Source organism: Wickerhamomyces anomalus (genome assembly GCF_001661255.1).
Source record: "Wickerhamomyces anomalus NRRL Y-366-8 unplaced genomic scaffold WICANscaffold_2, whole genome shotgun sequence".
Lineage (NCBI taxonomy): Eukaryota > Fungi > Ascomycota > Saccharomycetes > Phaffomycetales > Wickerhamomycetaceae > Hansenula > Hansenula anomala.
The window spans coordinates 601,098-622,887 of NW_017567111.1; the positions used below are offsets into that span (position 1 = coordinate 601,098).

The 21,790-nt window shown below is 34.4% G+C and overlaps 11 protein-coding genes across 11 annotated transcripts; 7 read left to right on the forward strand and 4 right to left on the reverse strand.

Annotated features, from left to right (window-relative positions):
* Positions 1–460: 460 nt before the first annotated feature.
* Positions 461–982, reverse strand: WICANDRAFT_24397 (serine/threonine-protein kinase; the record flags this gene model as incomplete). Its single annotated transcript, XM_019181029.1, has 1 exon — positions 461–982. A coding segment is annotated over one exon (522 nt), but the record flags the coding sequence as incomplete, so codon positions are not given.
* A 1,674-nt stretch (positions 983–2,656) lies between these two features.
* On the forward strand, positions 2,657–4,775 carry WICANDRAFT_67474 (uncharacterized protein; the record flags this gene model as incomplete). Its single annotated transcript, XM_019184085.1, has 1 exon — positions 2,657–4,775. The coding sequence occupies one exon, from the start codon at positions 2,657–2,659 to the stop codon at positions 4,757–4,759; it is 2,103 nt and encodes a 700-aa protein (XP_019040012.1). The 3' UTR covers positions 4,760–4,775.
* A 181-nt stretch (positions 4,776–4,956) lies between these two features.
* WICANDRAFT_77479 (uncharacterized protein) lies at positions 4,957–6,075 on the reverse strand (the record flags this gene model as incomplete). The annotated part of the gene is made up of 1 exon (XM_019184562.1): positions 4,957–6,075. One exon carries the CDS (start codon positions 6,073–6,075, stop codon positions 4,957–4,959), a length of 1,119 nt encoding a protein of 372 aa, XP_019040013.1.
* A 504-nt stretch (positions 6,076–6,579) lies between these two features.
* WICANDRAFT_83131 (alternative oxidase) lies at positions 6,580–7,654 on the reverse strand (the record flags this gene model as incomplete). The annotated part of the gene is made up of 2 exons (XM_019185495.1): positions 6,580–7,176; positions 7,199–7,654. The coding sequence occupies 2 exons, from the start codon at positions 7,652–7,654 to the stop codon at positions 6,580–6,582; spliced, it is 1,053 nt and encodes a 350-aa protein (XP_019040014.1).
* An 898-nt stretch (positions 7,655–8,552) lies between these two features.
* On the forward strand, positions 8,553–10,110 carry WICANDRAFT_99503 (uncharacterized protein; the record flags this gene model as incomplete). The annotated part of the gene is made up of 2 exons (XM_019186693.1): positions 8,553–9,142; positions 9,180–10,110. The coding sequence occupies exons 1-2, from the start codon at positions 8,658–8,660 to the stop codon at positions 10,108–10,110; spliced, it is 1,416 nt and encodes a 471-aa protein (XP_019040015.1). The 5' UTR covers positions 8,553–8,657.
* Positions 10,111–11,085: 975 nt separating this feature from the next.
* Positions 11,086–12,156, forward strand: SRP102 (Signal recognition particle receptor subunit beta; the record flags this gene model as incomplete). The annotated part of the gene is made up of 3 exons (XM_019185496.1): positions 11,086–11,182; positions 11,438–11,520; positions 11,578–12,156. 3 exons carry the CDS (start codon positions 11,086–11,088, stop codon positions 12,154–12,156), a joined length of 759 nt encoding a protein of 252 aa, XP_019040016.1.
* On the reverse strand, positions 12,153–12,789 carry VFA1 (Vfa1p; the record flags this gene model as incomplete). The annotated part of the gene is made up of 2 exons (XM_019185497.1): positions 12,153–12,623; positions 12,676–12,789. The coding sequence occupies 2 exons, from the start codon at positions 12,787–12,789 to the stop codon at positions 12,153–12,155; spliced, it is 585 nt and encodes a 194-aa protein (XP_019040017.1).
* Positions 12,790–13,729: 940 nt separating this feature from the next.
* Positions 13,730–14,770, forward strand: GLC7 (type 1 serine/threonine-protein phosphatase catalytic subunit GLC7; the record flags this gene model as incomplete). The annotated part of the gene is made up of 2 exons (XM_019181494.1): positions 13,730–13,909; positions 13,967–14,770. The coding sequence occupies 2 exons, from the start codon at positions 13,730–13,732 to the stop codon at positions 14,768–14,770; spliced, it is 984 nt and encodes a 327-aa protein (XP_019040018.1).
* Positions 14,771–17,003: 2,233 nt separating this feature from the next.
* Positions 17,004–17,830, forward strand: WICANDRAFT_83136 (40S ribosomal protein eS27; the record flags this gene model as incomplete). Its single annotated transcript, XM_019185498.1, has 2 exons — positions 17,004–17,006; positions 17,585–17,830. 2 exons carry the CDS (start codon positions 17,004–17,006, stop codon positions 17,828–17,830), a joined length of 249 nt encoding a protein of 82 aa, XP_019040019.1.
* A 445-nt stretch (positions 17,831–18,275) lies between these two features.
* On the forward strand, positions 18,276–18,990 carry EMP24 (Emp24p; the record flags this gene model as incomplete). Its single annotated transcript, XM_019183167.1, has 3 exons — positions 18,276–18,464; positions 18,521–18,772; positions 18,829–18,990. The coding sequence occupies 3 exons, from the start codon at positions 18,276–18,278 to the stop codon at positions 18,988–18,990; spliced, it is 603 nt and encodes a 200-aa protein (XP_019040020.1).
* Positions 18,991–19,399: 409 nt separating this feature from the next.
* Positions 19,400–21,736, forward strand: RAD3 (TFIIH/NER complex ATP-dependent 5'-3' DNA helicase subunit RAD3; the record flags this gene model as incomplete). The annotated part of the gene is made up of 1 exon (XM_019181559.1): positions 19,400–21,736. The coding sequence occupies one exon, from the start codon at positions 19,400–19,402 to the stop codon at positions 21,734–21,736; it is 2,337 nt and encodes a 778-aa protein (XP_019040021.1).
* Positions 21,737–21,790: the final 54 nt, after the last annotated feature.

A 21,790-nucleotide genomic window follows, 5' to 3' on the forward strand; every position in this document is an offset into this window, starting at 1 on the left:
GGTTGTATGATTGAGATCTTGTCTTTTGCTCCATTAAGCTTGGTCTGAGGTCTGCACTTGTACTTGTTTTCAGCAGACTTGGTGGATGCGACTCTCTTTTTGGAACTAGCCCAGCCAGTTTCAGTGCTTTAGCAAAACCTTTTCTAATTTTCCCAGCAATACCAGTAACAGCAACTTTAACTTCTTCATTAGAAACATGGATCTTTGATTCACATGATTTCTGTTCACCAGTAAATAGTTTAGCTTCCTCCACTGAAAGATTCCTTAAAACAAACGGATGTCTCTTGATACTTTTTAAACCAATTCTCTTGATTGGATCTTTTTCGAGCATCTTGTTCAACAAATTCTTTGCTTGGAAAATTTCCTCTTCGGCCCATTCATAATTTTTTGGAAAGTCTTTAGGAAATTTCAACTCTTGACTATTGATGGATTCAAATAGTTCAAATTCATTACCTCCCCAAAAGGGTAAATCTCCAAATAATAAACAATATAATGTAACACCTAAAGCCCAAACATCAATCTTGTGTGTTATCTTTGGTCTTTCTTTCATATTACTTGTGATTGGTTGACATAATTCTGGAGCAAAAAAAGCAGGAGTACCAGCACTTTTACACAGATCAAGTTCATTTTGAGGATCACCATTTAATGAAGCTGCAAATGAAACACCAAAATCTGAAATTTTGACAGAATTATCAGCACAAACCAACAAATTAGCTGGTTTGATATCTCTATGAATGATACCTTGATAATGCAGATATTCTAATCCTAAAACAACATCTCTCAAGGCAGATAATGTCTCTGGTAAAGTAAGAGCAGGTTCACCTGGAGATTTTCTCCACTTGATTTCACCTTTTTCCAAATATTCTAAAACTAGGTAAATCTTTCTTGAATTAGAATCATCTAAAACTTCTTTCAATTTAACAACGTTCGGGTGACGACATTTCTTCATTATAGCAATTTCTTTTCTAATTTTATCTTCAGCAGTTTGTCCACCTGATAAAGCAGATCCACCTAGTTTGGGTCTTCCTTTTCTATCCACAATCTTTATTGCAACTAATTCATCTTTGATCAAATCTCTGGCAAGTTTGACCTTTCCATGTTCACCTCTTCCAATTTCTTTGATAATTTCATAGGAGTTCAAAACTTTCCGTTTAGAAACAGGGTCATATTCTAAAGAAACATGGTTACTTTCTCTGACCTCGGGTGATGAATGTATATGATGAGGATTCGATGCAGTTGGTTCCAGTTTCCTCGTTGATGAAGAACTGGCTGATGTGGTTGTTGATAAATAGCTATTGAATGGATTTCTCTTTTCACTCAGAGGGGACCTTACCGTGCTATTATTCCTACTGTGGTTGAAAACACTGAATATTGATGCTGTTGACCGTTTCCTCGTTGGTGATAAGAATCTTCGACTGGAGTTGAACATTTGGTGCCCAGGGTGGTTAATTTTAGATTTATTTTGACGTTCGACCAGTGATGCCAGTGAGTCTGTAGATGAAAAAGGTGATGTTGCAGCTGACAATTCTGAAGTTGGAGTTCCTGGAGGTGAGTCAACAGTTTTTTGAAGTATCTCAGCTATTTTAGGAAATCCTTCTCCTTGATGGTGATGATTGTTGTTGGTGGTTGTATTGTACTTGTAATGTTCATTATTTGAAACTGTGGATTCTAAAGATTTGAAGTCCATATCATTATGATGAAGATGGAAATAGTCTCTTGGTATAGATTCGTGGAACGATCCAGGTGATGTTGGTGATCTATTGACATTGTTGTCATGTGGATGTTGACCCAAAGTAACTTCCGCCGGAGCCAATGAAGCTTTCAGTTTGGGTAAGCCCAGCCTTGAAGAGGAGGCACTTCTATCATTCTTCCTCTGAGGTGTACTTCGTCCATATTCATGATTTGATTGAGTCAAAGGGTCCATTTCGACCGGCTTGAGTGTTGAATCTGTTTTGTCTTGATCAAACCACCGCCGACGTTGTCTTCCCGTTCACTAGCAGCTCTATAATTGGAAAAGCAGGACTTTCAATGGCCAGATAAAGTGCAGATATGAATATGTTGAGTTCACTTGCTTCTATGAATGACTTAAGGCTCAAGCTGGGAATTTGTGTATAATGACTTTATGTTTTGTTTGTTGTTGGAGGTGTCAAAAGCTGTTTTTTTTTCGTCTCCAGAAAAATCTACTGCAAGTTTTTGGAGAGCAAGCGACAACAATAAACAGAGTTTGGAATTTCAGACAAGATGCTGCCTAGTTTGCTGCAATAATGAGAGAATTGTGCTAAGTTTCAGCTAGGCTTGAAAGCAATGGCTGCTTTTATGAGTGGGTAGATTTAGTGATCTAAATTTTCATTCACGCTCTAAAATTGTGACTGATTTCTGATGATCTCAGCTTCTCCATGAAAATGAAATTTTCAGGGGAAACGAAAAAAAAAACAGACCATTCGATTCTCGCAGAAGACATTTATTTTTCATAGGTGTCCATGTCTGCCATTTGATTTACGTGTCATTAGTTTCTGTGGCAACCTTTGTTTACACTATTTTTTTGCCAAATCTCGAGGATGCTTTACATGGAAGAAGTGGGAAGTGTTAACCAGCAATAGCGTACCTTACCTTTGTGACGTATTATCGGTGAACAGTTGGACCAAAAGCTACAACAATGAATCTACTGGGAGTGGAAGTGTGGATACTACTGACACTCATTATAAGTCATGTGGTTAAAGCACAATGGGACACGGCTTACTCTCCAACTTATTCCAACGCTTTTCTCAAACTTTCAAATAATGAGATTTTGCAGATACCAAACAATCAGAGTTACAATTATGGTGACATAGCATCAAATATTATAACTGCTCCAACTAAGCAGAATTACTCGATAACTGTTGCAAATGGTGACCTTTATGCCTTTTATAAAGGTAGTATCCAGTCAAACTACTCAATAAGCATCTCAATTTATAACACCAATACATCCAAGTGGGAAGGGGTCAAGTACAATACAACATTGTCTAAAAACACAAACTACCAACATTTCGATGATTCCACTGTAATGACATCTCCCGATAAAGATGGACATGATTCAATTTACATCTATGGAGGTCTTTATAATAATACAGTTTCAAACAGAATACTACAATACAACCCATATACAAAAACACTGAACTCAATAATCACTTCAATATCTCCAACAGGCTTTTACGGATCGGCAAATGCAATATTGGATTCCAAGGGAACATCAAATTTATTAATCGGTGGTAAAGCATCGTCTGGTTGGGTCAGTATGTTTCAAATTGCCCTTTGGGAGTACAAATCATGGACTTTCAAAACGGTTAGCTCTTCGTCACTTAGTATAAATTCCAGAATCAATCCATTGGTGTTACCTGTTTTCAAAGGTGATGAGACGCATGCTTCAAGTGTTTTGGTACTTGGTGGTCTTCTTGGTACAAATTTAGCAAGCCCCTATGTTCTAAACTTGAACTTAACAGATGATTGGAAATGGCAAGACTTTACAAAAAAGACAGATTTCAATGTTAATGATATTCTGGGAGCTGTTGTTTTAAATTCAACTTTGTTTACTGTGAATGCAAATTCAAAGAAAAGAAGCAATGGATACACATTACATTTATATGATACTGATGGCTTAAAGAAAGTTGATACTTTTGATTCGGCATTTAAGTTTTCCAAGACTACAACAGATGACAAATCTTCCAGCTCAAGTTCAAGCTCAAGCTCAGAATCATCTGTTTCATCTTCCATCTCATCATCGATATCTTCAGAAGCCTCTTCAGAAGTTACATCGTCTGTATCGCTTGAGAATTCTTCATCAAGCTCCATACTTTCTTTCAGTTCCGCTACTGGAAACGTTACACCAAGGAGCTCAAATGCTAAAGTTATTGTTCCAGCAGTTATTGTCCCTATTATCAGTATAGCATTGATTTCACTACTGTGTTTTTTCATCTACAAAAAATATTACAAAAAGGAATCAGATCTAGATGACGATACAGACTCAGAACATCCAGATCTTTATAATGAAGTGAACCAAATAGATAATCAAAGCATATCCTCATGGAATCAGAAAAGAGATGAGTATGAACGCCGCAGATATTCTCAGCAACGTACGCCAACAAGGGCCAAACCAACAACAACTATGATTTCACCATCTCAACAACAAAGATCACCAACTAGGCAATCAGTTGACTTTTCATTTGATAATACAAACAACAATCTTGCTAAGAAGATTATCAAGTTTTCAAACCATAATAAACCATCTTCACAACACCAGCGATCTCATGGACCTTTCGCAAACCCTGAGGATTATGCTGACAAGCAAGAATTATCACCAATGTCAAATCATGCAAACAGATCAAGAGTTTCACTGATATCTTCAAAAGGTGACACAGTGAGTTCGAGCTCGGAAGAGCTGGCACCTTCACCATTTGATGAAGAAGAGGAACAAATCGATAGGTTCTTGGGTAATAGAGATGTTCAAGTCCTGGTTAGCTCAAAGAGGAGATCCAAATTAAGAATAACAAACCCAGATGTTGAATCAATGGAATCTATAAGTGAAGCTGGTAGTGGGTCGACGATCTATGATGAAAAAATTGGTGAATCAAATCATGATTTAAACTCAAGATTCACCAATAATGATGTATTTCATGATGAAAATGGGATTGAGAATGATGATTATGTTCGAGAAATACTGAAGGCTTTTGATGATGATAATTTGAGTACTGATATTGGATCGTTTGATAAGTACGATCAATGAAAAGGACTATATAACGAGAAAAATGAATAAGACAGTGTATTATTTTGCAAAATTGTAAGTTGGCCTTCACGTTGAAATATGCTCTACAAGCTTCGGTTGTGGAAATGATATATTAATGAGCTGTAAGGCTTAACGTTATAGTCAAAAAAAATATGAACTAGTCATCCTATAAGGAACTCAATCATCCTTACAAAGCTCTAACGAGACATTACATCCCTTCGAATAGTGTCCTCGTATGATGGCGGATTATCGACATCATTTTCACTTGTAAACTCATTACTGGCCAACAACCTGATATCCCCAGGAATAAATCTCAACGGACCTTTCCACCCATAATTGCTATCATCCGCAAGATCACTAATGTTCAGATGATTCTCTGCTTCAACAGCATTGTCTCTGAGATTTGAAGCTGAAGACTCAATAGTACCATATCTACCATTATTGCAGCCATTACCAGCTCTTCTTCCAGCTCCAATTTCTGCATCTGCAGTATCACAGCAACTGATTTCACTAGCATTATCAGAATTGTTAACCAGGCTGATAGGCACACCATTGTTTTCTTCATTTGATCGACCACCTACTTCTAGTGATGAGCCCATTCTAGCCCGTATTAGAGGCTCATACATTTGTTTCAAAGACAAGAGACCCCTTTTTGGTTCAAATTCAGCAGGTTGTAACAACCCCAATTCGAAATTGCCTTTTCTCCAAAATGCTGCACTTAATCTCAATTCGTTCATACCCAAATCTTTATTGGCCAGTAATCTTAATATGATGGCTGATGCACCGAGTCTATTCATGTGCCAAGGTTTAAATATCGTAAAGCAAAACCCATATTTGACCAATTGAGTAGACGTGAGCTCATGAATGGTTAAGTAATGTTGACTCAAAGAATTTCCTGGTGTTACTTCTCTTAAACCACTCAAGATCTTTCGAAATGATTGTTGAATATCGACCATTGGTCGTCTGATGTACATACATAATGCCTTTTCGCTCTTAATTCTAGTACTGCACTGGGATGTTCCATTAATTTGTGATTTGCCAGCATTTATTCCATCGTCAATTAATGTTACCTCATAAATCTCACATTTCACAAGAACTTCAAGCGGGTCAGAGATGTTTGATATTATATCTGGACAATTTTTAAAGAACGCAAAAATGAAGGTATAGTATGAAAGACCATGGGTATGGACAAATAGATCCATAAAATGTTGGTGAATTTGGACTCTTTGAGCTTCTTGGGGATCACTTGAAGTTCCAAATGCTTTATTGAGGTAATCTCCCCATTGTAATTGTTTTAATAGTACTTTTGGTGACATGTAAGATTTTAGAACCTATGGCAATCTTTAAGAATGAACTTGCAATATAAAAACGAGTTGAAATTTGGAATAAAAAAGTGTAGTTTCTTTGATGAATGGATTCAATCAAATAGCTGAAATGCACCTAACCTATTATAGGTTCTTTCACTTGACTCAAGATAGCAGAAGATGATGTTATCACAATCAAGCTGTTGGCATAAACGTTTCTGTTCAAGTATTTAATCTTTGGGGTCTAATATATCAAATTCCATCAATAGAAAGAAGAAGTTTCTGGAGAGCTTATATCACTAGCCAGTAGCAGACCGTCTGCCGTTATTGAATACCACCTAAACATTTCAAAGGAGAATCATAGTTTTTGTATGAGCTAATGGTGTTTTTGCGAACATTTTACAAAACTTTACAAGACCGCAAATTCACAAATCCAATGTACAGATTACGTGTCAGTAAGCACTACACTTTGACAAATTACACTAGTGTGCATTTTATTTAGGCAATACATTGTATTCATAAGTGTAATTGATCCCTGTTCCAACCTGATGGTCTAGAAGACTTGAGATCATATTCATCAGGCTGATCCTTCTTTGGAATTCCATCAAGTTTTAAAGCAAACGGGTTTCTATCAATTTCTTGTTTAAGGTTAGCCAAAGTGTGATTGACTTCTCTGTGCTTTGATTCATCAGCTCTTATCCTTTGAATCAAGTCTCTGAAGCTCGATTTTTCATCCAATTCGGTCCAATATAGCCATGCGATTTCAGGAATTTTAACTTTATCAAATTTGGGTAAGCTCCCTGAATCTATATCATGAATCAAATGTGTATAGGTACTAACTGCTTCTTCTTCCAAATAACCAACAAATCTATGACAGTATCTTGGTTTCATCAAATAAATCAAAAAGAACAAGTTACAAAAAACACCTTGACCAATATATATAATCAACCTTGTAAACCATGATGGATTACCCAACTTCATAAACGTTAAAAGATGCATTCTTTCATTATAGGCTTCATCCAATAAAGTTTCGATCCATGCCTTATCCCTTCTTAATAATCTCAAAGAATGTAAATGTCTAACAAACGCAGCAACCATACCAGGGACGCCTCGCTATACTTTCCAAAAATATAACTCTAGTCATCCATTTTTCTTCAGTCATTTCATATCGTGTTCCTTTAACTGTATGATTTTTCAAGTTTCCTAAATCATCTGGTTTTTTATAACCAGTTATGAAATCGAATAATTTTCGACAAATTTTAACACCTCGATCAGCTATTTTATCACCTGTTGAGATTGGTTGCCTGTGAACAAAATGGACCTGTTCACAGTCTTTATTTGAAAGTTGTGGATGTGGGAATGCTGGATGAGTTATATATTGATCTTTATCAATTTCTAATGGTGGGTTTATGATCAATTTTGTTGATATGTCAAATTTACTTTTATGCTGAGGCTCATTTGAAAGTTCTGGAGGGAATATTGTTCTTTGGTTTGACTTTGTTGATGAGATGAACCTTACTCCAAATGGTTGTATTCTTGTATTTGGCCCTTTAATTGGCGAGCTCCTGGTGATAACGGTCTTCAGTATCATGGTTGATAGAACTCTCAATTTATGTAACTTGATAAATATTGTAAGGGGGTATCCAGATCGTTTTTATAGTTTATTTATTAATGTTTTGGTTTTTTGAAAAAGATCTATTGTTTAAAATGTCTCAACCAAATTAAGGTGCAGTTCTCTGGATTGCTCACCTAGCTAATTAGACACTTGCTATACCAGCAAAATAACAGCCGACTTAACAAGTACTACCCATAATAATTGCTTGGGAGTACTAATAGATGTTCCATAATTACCAGTATCTCAGCATCCATCTTCTATCCATGATATTCATCCCCTATCAAGCTTCAAGAACTTTTCAAAGGCCTATTTTCCAAGTTCAGTCAGTGAAAAAGCTGCCAACAAGTCCCGTGTCACTAAAAACGAGGATTGAAATCTGCTTAACTCCGTGTAACACCGTTAATACTTTTTCGCGAACTATACATGTACGACAGTTTACTGCCTTTGATCCAACTTGTGAGTGATAAGTCCAAGTCAAAAGACGTTGAATTCGTTATTAATGAGAGTTTTAATCTGAACTATCTGAAATGTAACTTTTGAGTTTGTTACAAGGCTCGAAGAACGTACTACAGTGGCAGCTCAACTTGTGTTCCACTTTCAAATTGGTAGAATGAATGAATGTTCAATTACACGATTGAACAACCATGAACAGTTCAAAATAGAGCATATTAGCTATCAAATCTGGATTGAAATTAAAGGTAATACTTTATCCTATCAGAGTCATTATCTCATGAAAAGACCCCCATTGACTGACTCATTTTTCCCCCATTATGAGTGATTTCGCGGTTTAGAAACATGAAAAAGTTTATACGTTCGTAAAATAGACTCAACAATATCCTTTTCCACTGCATAATGAACTTTAGGAACTGTATAGATCATCAATGACCACAAATGTATAAAAAACATTTGAAAACCCTCAATTCTTGTCGTCTCATTCTGCTCCAAGTTACACAAGATCTAACCAGAATGCTTCAACAACATGAATGATCAACAAGATAATTACAAAGATCCAGAAACAGTCATCAAATACGAGGAATTCCATGGCGCATTCAACGAAGATGACTATATAGACATCCCACCAGATGGAGGTTATGGTTGGTTCTGCACAGCATACATCTCTGCAATGAATTTTGCAACATGGGGTCCAAATTGTGCATGGGGAGTTTTCCTATCATTTTACCTCAAGAATCCAGATCTATTCCCTGGTGGTACCGCTACAGATTTTGGACTAATTGGTGGGATTATTGTGTTTTTAACACTCTGTGTCATTCCTTATAGTGCAGTGTTGTTGTTGAAGATTGGGTATAGATGGACTTTAGCTTTGGGGATAATGATTCAATTGGGCGGATATATTGGTGCTAGTTTTGCTACAACTATTGGTCAATTGTATGTCACACAAGGTTTATTGATTGGTATTTCGTTTGGGTTGATATTTGGAGCAAATAGTATTGTCTTACCTTCATGGTTTTTGAAAAAAAAGAGCACTGGCTAATGGGTTAAGCCATATAGGAGTTGGCCTTGGTGGTGCTGTATTTGCTCCATCTATTGATAAACTATTGCAGAAAACTGGGAATCATAAGTGGGCTTATAGAATGTTGGCTATTGTTTCATTTGTTATATGCTCCTCCATGATGTTTTTAATCAAAGTGAGAGTCCCTAAAAACAGCACAATTCAAAATAAGCAAGATAAATCAATCAAACAAGTTTTCAGGCATATTTTCGATTATAGAGTTTGGAAAAGTTTACCACTACAACTAGCTACATTATGGGCGTGTCTCATTGCATTTGGTTATTACATTTGCTTATTCAGTCTTTCAAATTATGCAACCACATTGGGTTATTCACAACATCAAGCTATGATTGTCACTGTGGTTTTAAATTTAAGTCAAGCTGTAGGAAGACCACTAATGGGGGTCTTTAGTGAATTATTTGGTCGTGTTAATTTCACAATGTTTGCTACACTATACTCATTGGTTTTAATATTTGCATTTTGGATAAACTTGACAAATTACTCTTCATTAATAGTTTTTGCAATCATGCTGGGCTTACTGTTTGGTATCGGATCGGTTAATGTTGTTCCATTGGTTGTTGATGTTGTTGGATTGAACTCATTTGCTGCAGGGTTAGGGTGGGCAAACACATTTACTGGGACAATGTCCTTAATTGCAGAAGTTATTGCATTGAATCTGAGAGATTATACATTGACCAGACACACCCCATATTTTTATTGTCAAATATTTGTTGGTTGTATGTATTTCTTAGCATTGATATCTTTGATCCCATATAGACAGTGGAAAGTCAAAAGAATGTTGTATCAATTGAAGAATTCCAAAACAGTTTCAGAAGATCAAAGACAAGAATTTATGGAGTTGTATGAAGATAGAGGGGTTAAAGGCTATGTGAAAAGAGCATTCATGGCTACAAAGGTTTAGTGTAGTGAATTACAAATTACTGATATAAGGTTATAGAGTTGTATATCAAGTCTGACTGACATTAATGAAAATCATGATGATGGACTTACATGTAAGAGATCAAAAATACACTAATGTTAAAAAACCAACAACAGCTACACCACAAACCACAGATGCATTAAAGCTCTGCAACATAAAGATGGTTGCACCAGTCCATATCTAGCCATTATTTTGCCATTTATACAAAACAATAATGTCATATATAGTCTAACATAACCATCATTAACACCAGCTTCAAGTTCATCAACTACAAAATTAAAAGCCCTTTCGATAAGAGCTCCATCTTCAGGTTCTGGGGACTCGTTCAATTGCGCCTTTTCTAATTGACTAGTATCTCTATACGATTTTGCTAATTTTCCATCATTAGGCATACCCTTAGTTTTTGGCGCTGATTTGGTTACATAAAAGGGATCCAAATCGTGACACCTTTAAAGCGCTGCCTATTAGATCTATAGTGGGCTTGTTAATAATTTTGGAACTTGCGCAATAGTTAACGCGAGTAATCTACAATAAAACAATATCCAACAAAAATGAAATGATATTATTGGACTGTGAAGACGTAAAATGAATCTGCAATATTTTAAACTGATCATAAACAGCCAAAAAATCAATTTGTAGTAACAATTATTTGATTCAACATAAAAAAAACTTTATGATTGGTCTCAAAAATGGCTTCACCAGATACTTTAATAGATTAAAAGATTTTGGATGTTATCATATAAAGTCTAACTTCCCTCCATATAAACACGGATTTTAGCTGGATATCAATAAAACTTACCACATTTTGAATCAACTCTATGGTTCAGTCACAATCAAACTCTTTGAAAAATTCAATTCATTTCCAGTCCTCAGATCAGGTTTAAAATTTAAATCAAATTGACACAAAAACATCCAATTATAGTCCTTTAATCAGTTAGATATTTTAGCAATTTGAAAATGCTGGAAAGATATTTGGTAAATCATTTAAGGAACTCTTTGCCACAACCAAGTCTTGTCAAGCTTAAATATATTAGCCAGAAAACACAAAGCCAAAGTCAAATTTTTTTTTTCAAAAGGTTTTGATATTATCAAGAATTTTCGCGAAATTGATTATGTAATTTCAAGCTGCCAAAACTTTGTAGGTGTTGAAAATTCAAAAAAGCTGGTTGAAGGTTGATAATTTAAACAATTCATCACCGAAAAAAAAGAAGAATGTCCAATATATATATCGTTACCTTTTTGGTGGGTCTTATACTGACTTCAGTATTCATAATATTGCATAAACAAACCAATGCCATTGCAATCACAGGCTTAACAAAACAAGGTAATAGATTACCAACTTTTATAATCACTGGATTATCAAATTCCGGGAAAACTGCATTATTTACAAAAGTGAGTTTTAAAATTTCTGTATCCTACAATGAATTAGTGTCTAACTGTTGTCTATAGTTAACTACTGGGAAAGTTTCTCCTACAGTTACATCACAAGAACCTAATGTTACAACCAAGTTCCCATTACCAAGTACAGGACAAACAAAGACAAATTTCAAATTGATTGATTTCCCAGGTCATAATAAATTGCACAATTTAACAATCAATGAAATTAAAACATCTACAAACATATTTGGTTTGATTTTTTTAATTGATTCAAGTATAGATCCTAAGAAAATTTCAGAAAGTGCTAAATTTCTATATGAGATATTATCCACAACGGAAAGAAGACCAGGTGGTGTGGATATCCTGATTGGATGTAATAAATCCGATTTGTTTAGTGCTAGACAATCACAAAAAATTAAAGAATTGTTGGAATTGGAGATTGATTCATATAGGAAATTAAACGCTCATAATATTTCAAAAGTTGATAATGATGAAGTTGATGAGGAATTTAGTGATTTGGGTCAATCTATCAACTCTAATTTCAGATTTGATCTATTGGAAGGTAATTTTGATGTTGTTAGTGGGAGTGTTTTGAAAGATAAGATTGAAAAATGGGAATGTTGGATTGATGAAAGAGCTGTTAATTATTAAGTATTTGGAGGTGCTTGGGGTACTGATGGGAAGAATGTAGGATCTTTTAATTTTTGATTCAGTTGTGTAGATTGAACAGATTGTTTTGACTTGTATTTTTTCTCAAGTCGTATTTTAAAGATATCTTTATTTAATTGGTAGGTTCTTGGTTGTTTTTGTAAAGTTGATTCATGATTTGAAACTTGTTTAGATAATTCCTTGATTTGAGTCTCTTCAGATTTAGAGGTTGAATCCTTTTCATCCTTCTTGTCATCATCTTTTCCATCTTTCTTTGTAGAGCTAAATTTTGAAACTAGTTTATCCCAACCAGCATACCTATTCTTCTCGTCCCATTTCAATTTCAACTCTTTAATTTCTTTATCAAGAGCTTCCTTCTTGGCTTTAGCTTCGTTATATTCCTTGTCATAAATAGGTGTGGCAAAAGCTGCATCTTTTAAATGGCTATCACAGGTATAAAAGAAGTCACTCTAGTATATTTGAATTAGTTGTTGATTCGGTGTTGTTCGTATTCAAACTTACAGATCCATCACTTGTAATCAGCACAGAGCCAGTTATTTTGTAGCAAAAAGCACATGGCTTGGAATTAGACTGTGCCACTTTCCGGAGGTGATATATGTTCTTGAAAGGCTCCATTGATTGAGCAGTAAAGAGCTGTTTCTGGTAAGATCAATGCCATTCTCCATACAAAATCTGGAGATAACGTCACGGTGATTGTTCGCGAATCTGAATTTTTTTACCCTGTTCTAGAACTTCGCGAACGAGTACTGCTAGATCCACAACCTGATGGCCATGATTTGGTGGTTAAGTGTGGTATTTTGAAGGGGAAAAGAAGGGTATGGGATAATGAATATGGTAATTCCATCTAGCCCATTAAATTCGTACACCACCGATATAAAATCACCAGTTATCACCCATTTAACCCAAAACCCCCAGCTCTGTTACCCTGCGAATGTCCTATTCCGGAACAAAAAAAACACACAACTTTCGAAAATTGTCGATTTGGTCAAAAAAAAGTGAATTTTGCCCCCTCAACAACAACATCAACAAGTTCCAACTCAACACAACCACATTTTGCTATAAACAAAGTAGGAGAAAAGAGCAGCTCATACCAAAAGGCTACTCCATCATTCCACAACGTCCAAACGCGCCACAAGCAAGAAGCCCTCAACGGAAAAGAACGCGCTACCCGGCCCCAGCAATTAGGAGTTTTCGTTAGTTGCCTTACCGGTTGAGATTTTTTTTTTCTGAAGAAACGAGAGACATCTTTCAAGGGTTGAAACACGTCAGAGGATCAAGAAGAAGAACAACAAGATCAATTGAAGTTTTTGGCTGATCCAATCAAAGTCCTACACATAGTACACATACAAAAGGGACTATTACACTTCATCAACTAGAAATCAGTTGCCACCGTTCGTCCTTATTAATAGAGCTCGGTTTGTTGTGTTGTTGTTTTTCATTTGTTAAAATTTGTTGTTATCATTTGCATTTTGTTACAAAGGGGGCAATATAATTGAAGAATACCACCACTACTCAATACTTATACATATACATATAATATCCCATCATTACCATCATGGCTGAAGAACCAGAAGCAGATCTCGACTCCATCGTTGATAGACTATTGGAAGTTAGAGGTTCAAGACCAGGTCAACAAGTACAATTAGAAGAATACGAAATTCGTTTTCTTTGTAAAAAGGCGAGAGAGATCTTTATTCAACAACCTATCTTATTAGAACTAGAGGCACCAATCAAAGTGAGTACTTGTGATTTGTTTTATTTTTTTTTGAATTTTTACTAACTAATGTTTTAGATATGTGGTGATATACATGGTCAATATTATGATCTTTTACGATTATTTGAATACGGTGGATTTCCTCCAGAATCAAACTATTTATTCCTAGGTGATTACGTGGATAGAGGTAAACAATCCTTGGAAACTATATGTTTATTATTAGCTTATAAAATCAAATATCCAGAAAACTTTTTCATATTGAGAGGGAATCATGAATGTGCTTCAATTAATCGTATCTATGGGTTTTATGATGAATGTAAAAGAAGATATAACATCAAACTTTGGAAAACTTTTACTGATTGTTTTAATTGTTTACCAATTGCTGCTATAATTGATGAAAAAATCTTTACTATGCATGGTGGTTTATCACCAGATTTAAATTCAATGGAACAAATAAGAAGAGTTATGAGACCAACAGATATACCAGATGTTGGTTTATTATGTGATTTATTATGGTCAGATCCTGATAAAGATATCACTGGATGGAGTGAAAATGATCGTGGTGTTTCATTCACTTTTGGTCCAGATGTTGTTTCAAGATTTTTACAAAAACATGATATGGATTTGATCTGTAGGGCACATCAAGTTGTTGAAGATGGTTATGAATTCTTCTCCAAAAGACAACTTGTTACTTTATTTAGTGCTCCAAATTATTGTGGTGAATTTGATAATGCCGGTGCAATGATGAGTGTTGATGAAAGTTTATTATGTTCATTCCAAATTTTGAAGCCTGCTGAAAAGAAACCAAAGTATAATTATAATTCTGTGGGACAAAATAGAAATATGACACCTCCAAAAAAGCAAAAAAAACCTGCTAAATAAATGAAACAATTCGTTAGAAGTTGAGAATTTGTTTTGTTTTGTTTGAGTTTTTTTTTAATATATTGTTGTTGTTTTTTATCTACTTTGTCATTCATCATTTGTTGTGTTGTTGAAATTATTTAATGAAATTGAGTTTTTTGAAATTATAAACCTGTCATTCGTGTTTGAATTTAATTGTGCTTTTATCGTTCTTTTCCTTGAAATTTTGTCATATTCCAAATATATTTTACTTTTTTTATATTTGTTTGCATATTATTCATCTTTGTTATACATATACCTCAATCATCAAATATACAAGAAAAAGTGAAGGAACTGATATTATTTTTTTTACACACAATGGCAATTAAAACCCTATGGAATTTGATTTTTTTCAACACTTGACAATCATCATCACTATCACCACCATCCCCATATTCACAAATATCATCAACCAAACTACCCACACAGACCTATCCCCAACATGTATATTATCCATTTTATATTACTTTTATTTCGGTCTATTCTACAGTCTTTTATTTCTGTTTTATGAAATAACCAACCTTTTTTTTTATTATTATTATTATCAATTTTTGAACCAACCCATCACTAATGGTGTTATTTTTGAATTGATGACTTGGTTTTTTTGGAACTCACATCCACCATCACTTTTTTTATGGCATGAACAAACAAATATTCTACTTAGAACCCACTTTTTTACAACTGTTTTACTGTTTTAGTTCTTTTTATATTTGTTGTTATTTGCTTTGAATGTTTTTTTGTTTGTTTGTTTGTTTCGAAATTATTTGCCTATTTGTTAACGATCAAACCCTACTATTTACAAACCTTCTCTATACGGACACATATTTAATGAACTTGTTTATTATAAATACTTGAAAGAAGGGAAAACAGAATGAAGCTTTAAAAGAGAATGAGAACTGAAATTAAAGAATATTATCGCTATATGATTAATTATGATTTTAAGTTTATTTAGATGAATTAAGTATTGTATTTGTAAGAACTAGTGAACATTCGAAAGGTGACACTTACGGTCATTTTCAGTTTGCTCTGTTCATTATTATATTATATAGGTTTCTATTGCAAGGGTTTTGATCGGGTTTCAGCTACAGTGTTGAGAGATGTGTGTGTTGAGTCCAGATTACTGGTCGTCGTTCTTCATTAATGGTACCATCAATGTTGAGTGTCTTTTTTTTATTATCTATTGAATTATGCTTTTATTTTATATTGAATACTTATATTTGAATACATTTATTATCTTTGTTGATATTTACTGTATAAGCTGGTTGTATAACACTTTCTACTGCACGATCCTAGTGATATTAAGTCCCAAACAATAAGGAAATTAAACATGCAAAACTGCAGCTGATCAGAAGACTTATAAATCTGAAATCAAAATTATAATATTAAAATTGAATGAGTGTTTCAATAAAGAAACTGCTTCTTTTTGAGTTATCTTAGAGTAACGTCTAATAGTGATCATTCAATATAGCTTTCTTGAGCTTTCTTGAGCTCATTATATTGGATTGTTCATGAGACATCTAATGACAAGTCTGAGTTGTTCAAACTCTTTGATTGTCAGCTATTCACAGTGCTTTTGTTGTTAAATCAGCATCAATTAGACCAGCTTATCTATGCTTTGCAAATCATTAACATTGAAGGTTCAATTGTCTCTAATTCGTTTGACAAAGTAGCTGTACTTGTCCTTGCAAATGATCAGATATAAAGTAGATCTCTAGGTTATAATACCTTGGAACTTTATTCTCACACCTTCCTGTATCACAGCATCCACATATTATAAAAAGGTTATAATCTATTGGTGGGTCTTAGATCTGTGTATCTAAGGCTTAAGCTCATCACGTCTGTAGCTTCCTGTCTCCATATGTCAAATCCAAAGTGTAAACAATAACCAGTTTTCTCCAGCATCCCAACACCAGCCATCTCTCTTGAGGAAAAAAGTGACTGTGGGTGTGCCGCAACCAACAAAACACCACCAAAATCACTTTTGTTTTTGTTAAGCGCCACAAATCGCAGATGAATTTCAAAAACATCCGAATCGGGAAATTAGCCACTTGAAGACGAGCTGCGTTACGTAATATCACACACCCAAACACCACATGCTTCTTTTTTTTTTCCTTTCTGCTTACGGTCTGTGGATGGCAAAAGTGAAAAAAATTGAAAATATTTGGGAAGTTCAACAAAGTACCTGATTGAAGAGAGCATATAGCAACAAGTCAATATGGTACGTTTAAGAAGATATAAAGGGAGAAATGAGAATAGAGAAAGGCCATGATATTGAAATGATACACTGAACACATTAAAGAAGATCCAAACCACATCAAAGATGCCCAAAAGAGAAATATTGATAAGAGTGAAGTTTTTTTCAGTCATAAGGGATGAAAGAGAATCGTAGTTCGTAGACATCAAAAACAAGAGGAAATAAGTTATCAGTGTAATAGTGAATGCATATTATAAGTGATACAAGTGTGAATTAGTGAATTTTGATTAAAGATTAATGTTTTTCAACTAGTTTAAGTGATTTTATTGAAGTTAAGAAGTCCAGAAACCTAGGGAGAGTGCTGAATATTGATCCTATGTAATTTCAATGAAGATTCCAAGTGGTTCTAAAGAGGCATCAAGCAGATTTATAGGGTGATTTGGTTTATTGTAAAGTTGATGCTCTTTGATAAAATTCACACATCTTTGATTGAAAGATATTCTTTACCCCCCAAAACTGAAAATCATTCAAATCATAAGCCATCTATTTTCATTTCATACCAATACTTTTAATTTGGATCATTTTACTAACAAATATTACAGGTTTTAGTTCAAGATTTATTACATCCAACTGCTGCTTCAGAAGCCAGAAAACACAAATTAAAACAATTGGTTCAATCACCACGTTCATTCTTCATGGATGTTAAATGTCCAGGTTGTTTAAACATCACCACTGTCTTCTCACATGCCCAAACTGCTGTCACTTGTGATTCTTGTGCTACTGTCTTATCTCAACCAACCGGTGGTAAAGCTAGATTGACTGAAGGTTCTTCATTCCGTAGAAAATAAGCTTAAGGAATTAAGAATACAACAAAAGAAAAAGAACTAAAAAAATTTAAAAAAAAACATCACAACAACTTGGTTATTTTGATCAATTGGTTTCGTTACAGATCAATTGGTTTTGGTTAATGGTTTAAAGTTTTATTGGGAATATGTGTAAATAATCATGGTATTTTCAATTAGAATGCATTAATGTTATATTGTTATTGTAGCCATGGAATTAGAGATCACTCTTTAGACCTTTACAAGTAAATACGATCAACTTTTACTAACAAATGTTTGTGAAATATTGCTAAAAATTGCACTTTTCGCGTATGCTGATTATGTAATTTTCAAAGGCTCAACCTCTTTTTTCCAGCTCGACGCGATCCAAAAAAAGGACACAAAACAACTAACAACAACGGATCAGAACCTTCATTAAAGCCATTAGTTAGTGATTTGGGATTCATTCAAAATGCGTTACTCCATACTATTCACAATCGTCTCTTTGTTGTCAATTGTGACGGCTCATAACGTCTTGTTGCCAGCTAATGGCAAAAGATGTTTCTTTGAACAACTAAGAAAAAATGATGAATTAGCTATAAGTTTCCAATTTGGTAACAGAGATGCTCGTGCTACCGAGCAGTTAACTGGTGACTTCTGGGTATGTGATGGTTTTTCTATTATTTTTCGATCGTTCTCTTACTAACTACTCTCTAGATCCAATCACCATCTGGTAGAATTTTGAAACAAGAAATTGGTGCTTCTCATGGTGATGTTTCATTAAAAGCTGCTGATAGTGGTAAATATGGCTACTGTTTTTCAAATGAGTACTCATCAATTGATACAAAAGATGTTTCATTCAATATTCACGGTGTTGTCTATATTGATGTTAATGATCCAAATTCAGATTCATTAGATGCTGCAGTTAAAAGATTAAGTGTCTTGACTTCTGAAGTTAAAAATGAACAAGTAAGTTATTCTTGATAGAATTTTAATGATTATTAAAGACTAACAATTTCTTTTAGGGATATATTGTCGTTCGTGAAAGAACTCATAGAAACACTGCAGAATCAACTAATGACAGGGTTAAATATTGGTCAGTTTTCCAATTGATTGTTGTCGCGGCTAACTCATTGTTCCAAATCTATTACTTGAAGAGATTTTTCGAAGTGAAGAGTGTGATTTAAGTTGATGTTGCAGGTAGTTATGATATATTAAGCATGGAAATGAAAGGAATATAAAAAGTCGAGTCATATGAACAGTTGAAATTCATTTAAACGTAGATGAACTCTTGATGAAAAGAATCTTCATAACTATAATCCCTCCAGGTCAATCCTTCTATTCGTCTTCTTTGTAATTGAACGCTTCTTATACGCCTAGTCAAGAATTCGCGAATTCGCTTTAATTTTTCACGAAAACATCAAGATGAAGCAAATCAACATACAATCATCGTTAACGCCATCGTTCACCAGCTAGCTCACTTCGATCCAAGAATCCAGCTCAGCTCCATTATTGTTCAATAAGCTTGGGAACCATCTTTCTGTTGCTCAAGATCCTTGCTATCATACTCAACAACTGGGCCAGAAACCATAAAGAATGAAGTTCTATATTGATGATTTGCCTGTGCTTTTCCCATATCCACGTATATATCCTGAACAATATGCTTATATGTCAGATATCAAAAAGACACTAGATGTTGGTGGTAACAGTATATTGGAAATGCCTTCAGGTACTGGTAAAACCGTTTCATTATTATCTTTAACAGTTGCCTACCAAATGCATTACCCAGAACATAGAAAGATTGTTTATTGTTCACGTACCATGTCAGAAATTGAAAAAGCCTTGATAGAATTGCATAATTTGATGAGCTATAGAGCTAAAGAATTAGGTTACGTGGAGGATTTCAGAGGATTAGGGTTAACTTCAAGAAAAAATTTATGCTTACATCCAACAGTGAGCAAGGAAAAGAAAGGTTCGATTGTTGATGAAAAATGTAGAAGAATGACATCAGGTATGGCTAAAAGAAAAATAGAACAAGGAGAAACAGAAAATGTGGACTTGTGTGAATTTCATGAAAACCTATATGAATTAGAACCAGATAATCTAGTTCCACCAGGTGTTTATTCATTTGACTCTTTAACAAATTATTGTAAAGATCAAAAAACTTGTCCATACTTCACAGTTCGTCGTATGATTCCATTTTGTAATATCATTATTTATTCATACCATTATTTATTAGATCCAAAGATTTCAGAAAGAGTTTCCAAGGAATTGTCAAAAGATGCAATTGTTATATTTGATGAAGCACATAATATTGATAACGTCTGTATTGAATCATTATCATTGGATTTGACAAATGATGTGTTGAAAAAAGCAGCCAAGGGTGCAAATGGGTTATCCAAAAGGATTGATGATGTTAAAAAGACGGACTCTAGAAAATTACAAGAAGAATATGAAAAACTAGTTTCTGGGTTGAGTGCTGCTGACATTATAAATAATGAACAACAAATGTTGGAAACACCTGTGTTATCTGACGATTTACTGAAGGAGGCTGTTCCTGGTAATATCAGAAGAGCTGAACATTTTGTTGCATTTTTGAAAAGATTTATTGAATATTTGAAAACTAGGATGAAAGTTTTACATGTGATATCTGAAACTCCAACATCATTTTTACAACACGTGAAGCAATTGACGTTCATAGAAAGAAAGCCCCTAAGGTTTTGTTCCGAAAGATTATCTTTACTTGTTAGGACATTGGAAATCACAGATATTGAAGATTATAATGCATTGAAAGATGTTGCGACATTTGCCACATTAGTTTCAACTTATGAACAAGGTTTTGCATTGATTTTAGAACCTTACGAAACTGAGAATGCTACAGTGCCAAATCCAATCCTAAGATTCACATGTCTTGATGCTTCCATTGCCATAAAACCTATATTTGATAGATTTTCATCTGTCATTATTACATCAGGTACCATCTCTCCATTGGATATGTATCCAAGAATGTTGAATTTTGAAACAGTTATTCAAGAATCTTATACAATGACATTAGCCAAGAGATCATTTTTACCAATGATTGTTACAAAAGGTTCTGATCAAGTTGCAATTTCTTCAAGATTTGAAATTAGAAATGATCCAAGTATTGTTAGAAACTATGGGTCTTTATTGATTGAGTTTGCTAAAATTACACCAGATGGTATGGTTGTTTTCTTCCCTTCGTATCTTTATATGGAATCTATCATTTCCATGTGGCAAACTATGGGTATTTTAGATGAAGTTTGGAAATACAAATTGATTCTTGTGGAAACTCCTGATGCTCAAGAAACTGCATTAGCTCTAGAAACTTATAGAACTGCTTGTTCAAATGGGAGAGGTGCTATTTTGTTATCGGTTGCTCGTGGTAAAGTTTCTGAAGGTATCGATTTTGATCATCATTACGGTCGTACAGTTCTTATGATCGGTATTCCTTTCCAATATACTGAATCAAGAATTTTGAAGGCAAGATTAGAGTTTTTGAGAGACCATTACCAAATTAGAGAAAATGACTTTTTGTCATTCGATGCTATGAGACATGCTGCTCAATGTCTAGGAAGAGTCTTAAGAGGTAAAGATGACTACGGTATCATGGTGTTGGCTGATCGTCGTTTTGCAAGAAAGAAAAGTCAACTACCAAAATGGATAGCTCAAGCTTTGATGGATGCTGACACGAATCTATCAACTGATATGGCAGTGGCTAATGCCAAACAATTTTTGAGAACTATGGCACAACCAACAGATCCAAAAGATCAAGAAGGTGTTTCAGTGTGGGATATCGAACAATTGCATGAATTCCAACAACAACAAACTTCAAGTGGTGTTGAAGAAGTTGACGAAGATGGAGATCAAGAGATGCTTTCACGTGAAGAAGAATTGGAACTTGCCAATTTGTAATGAACAACTACATAATGAACCGGTCATAAAAGACTATAATACAATCATTAAAAA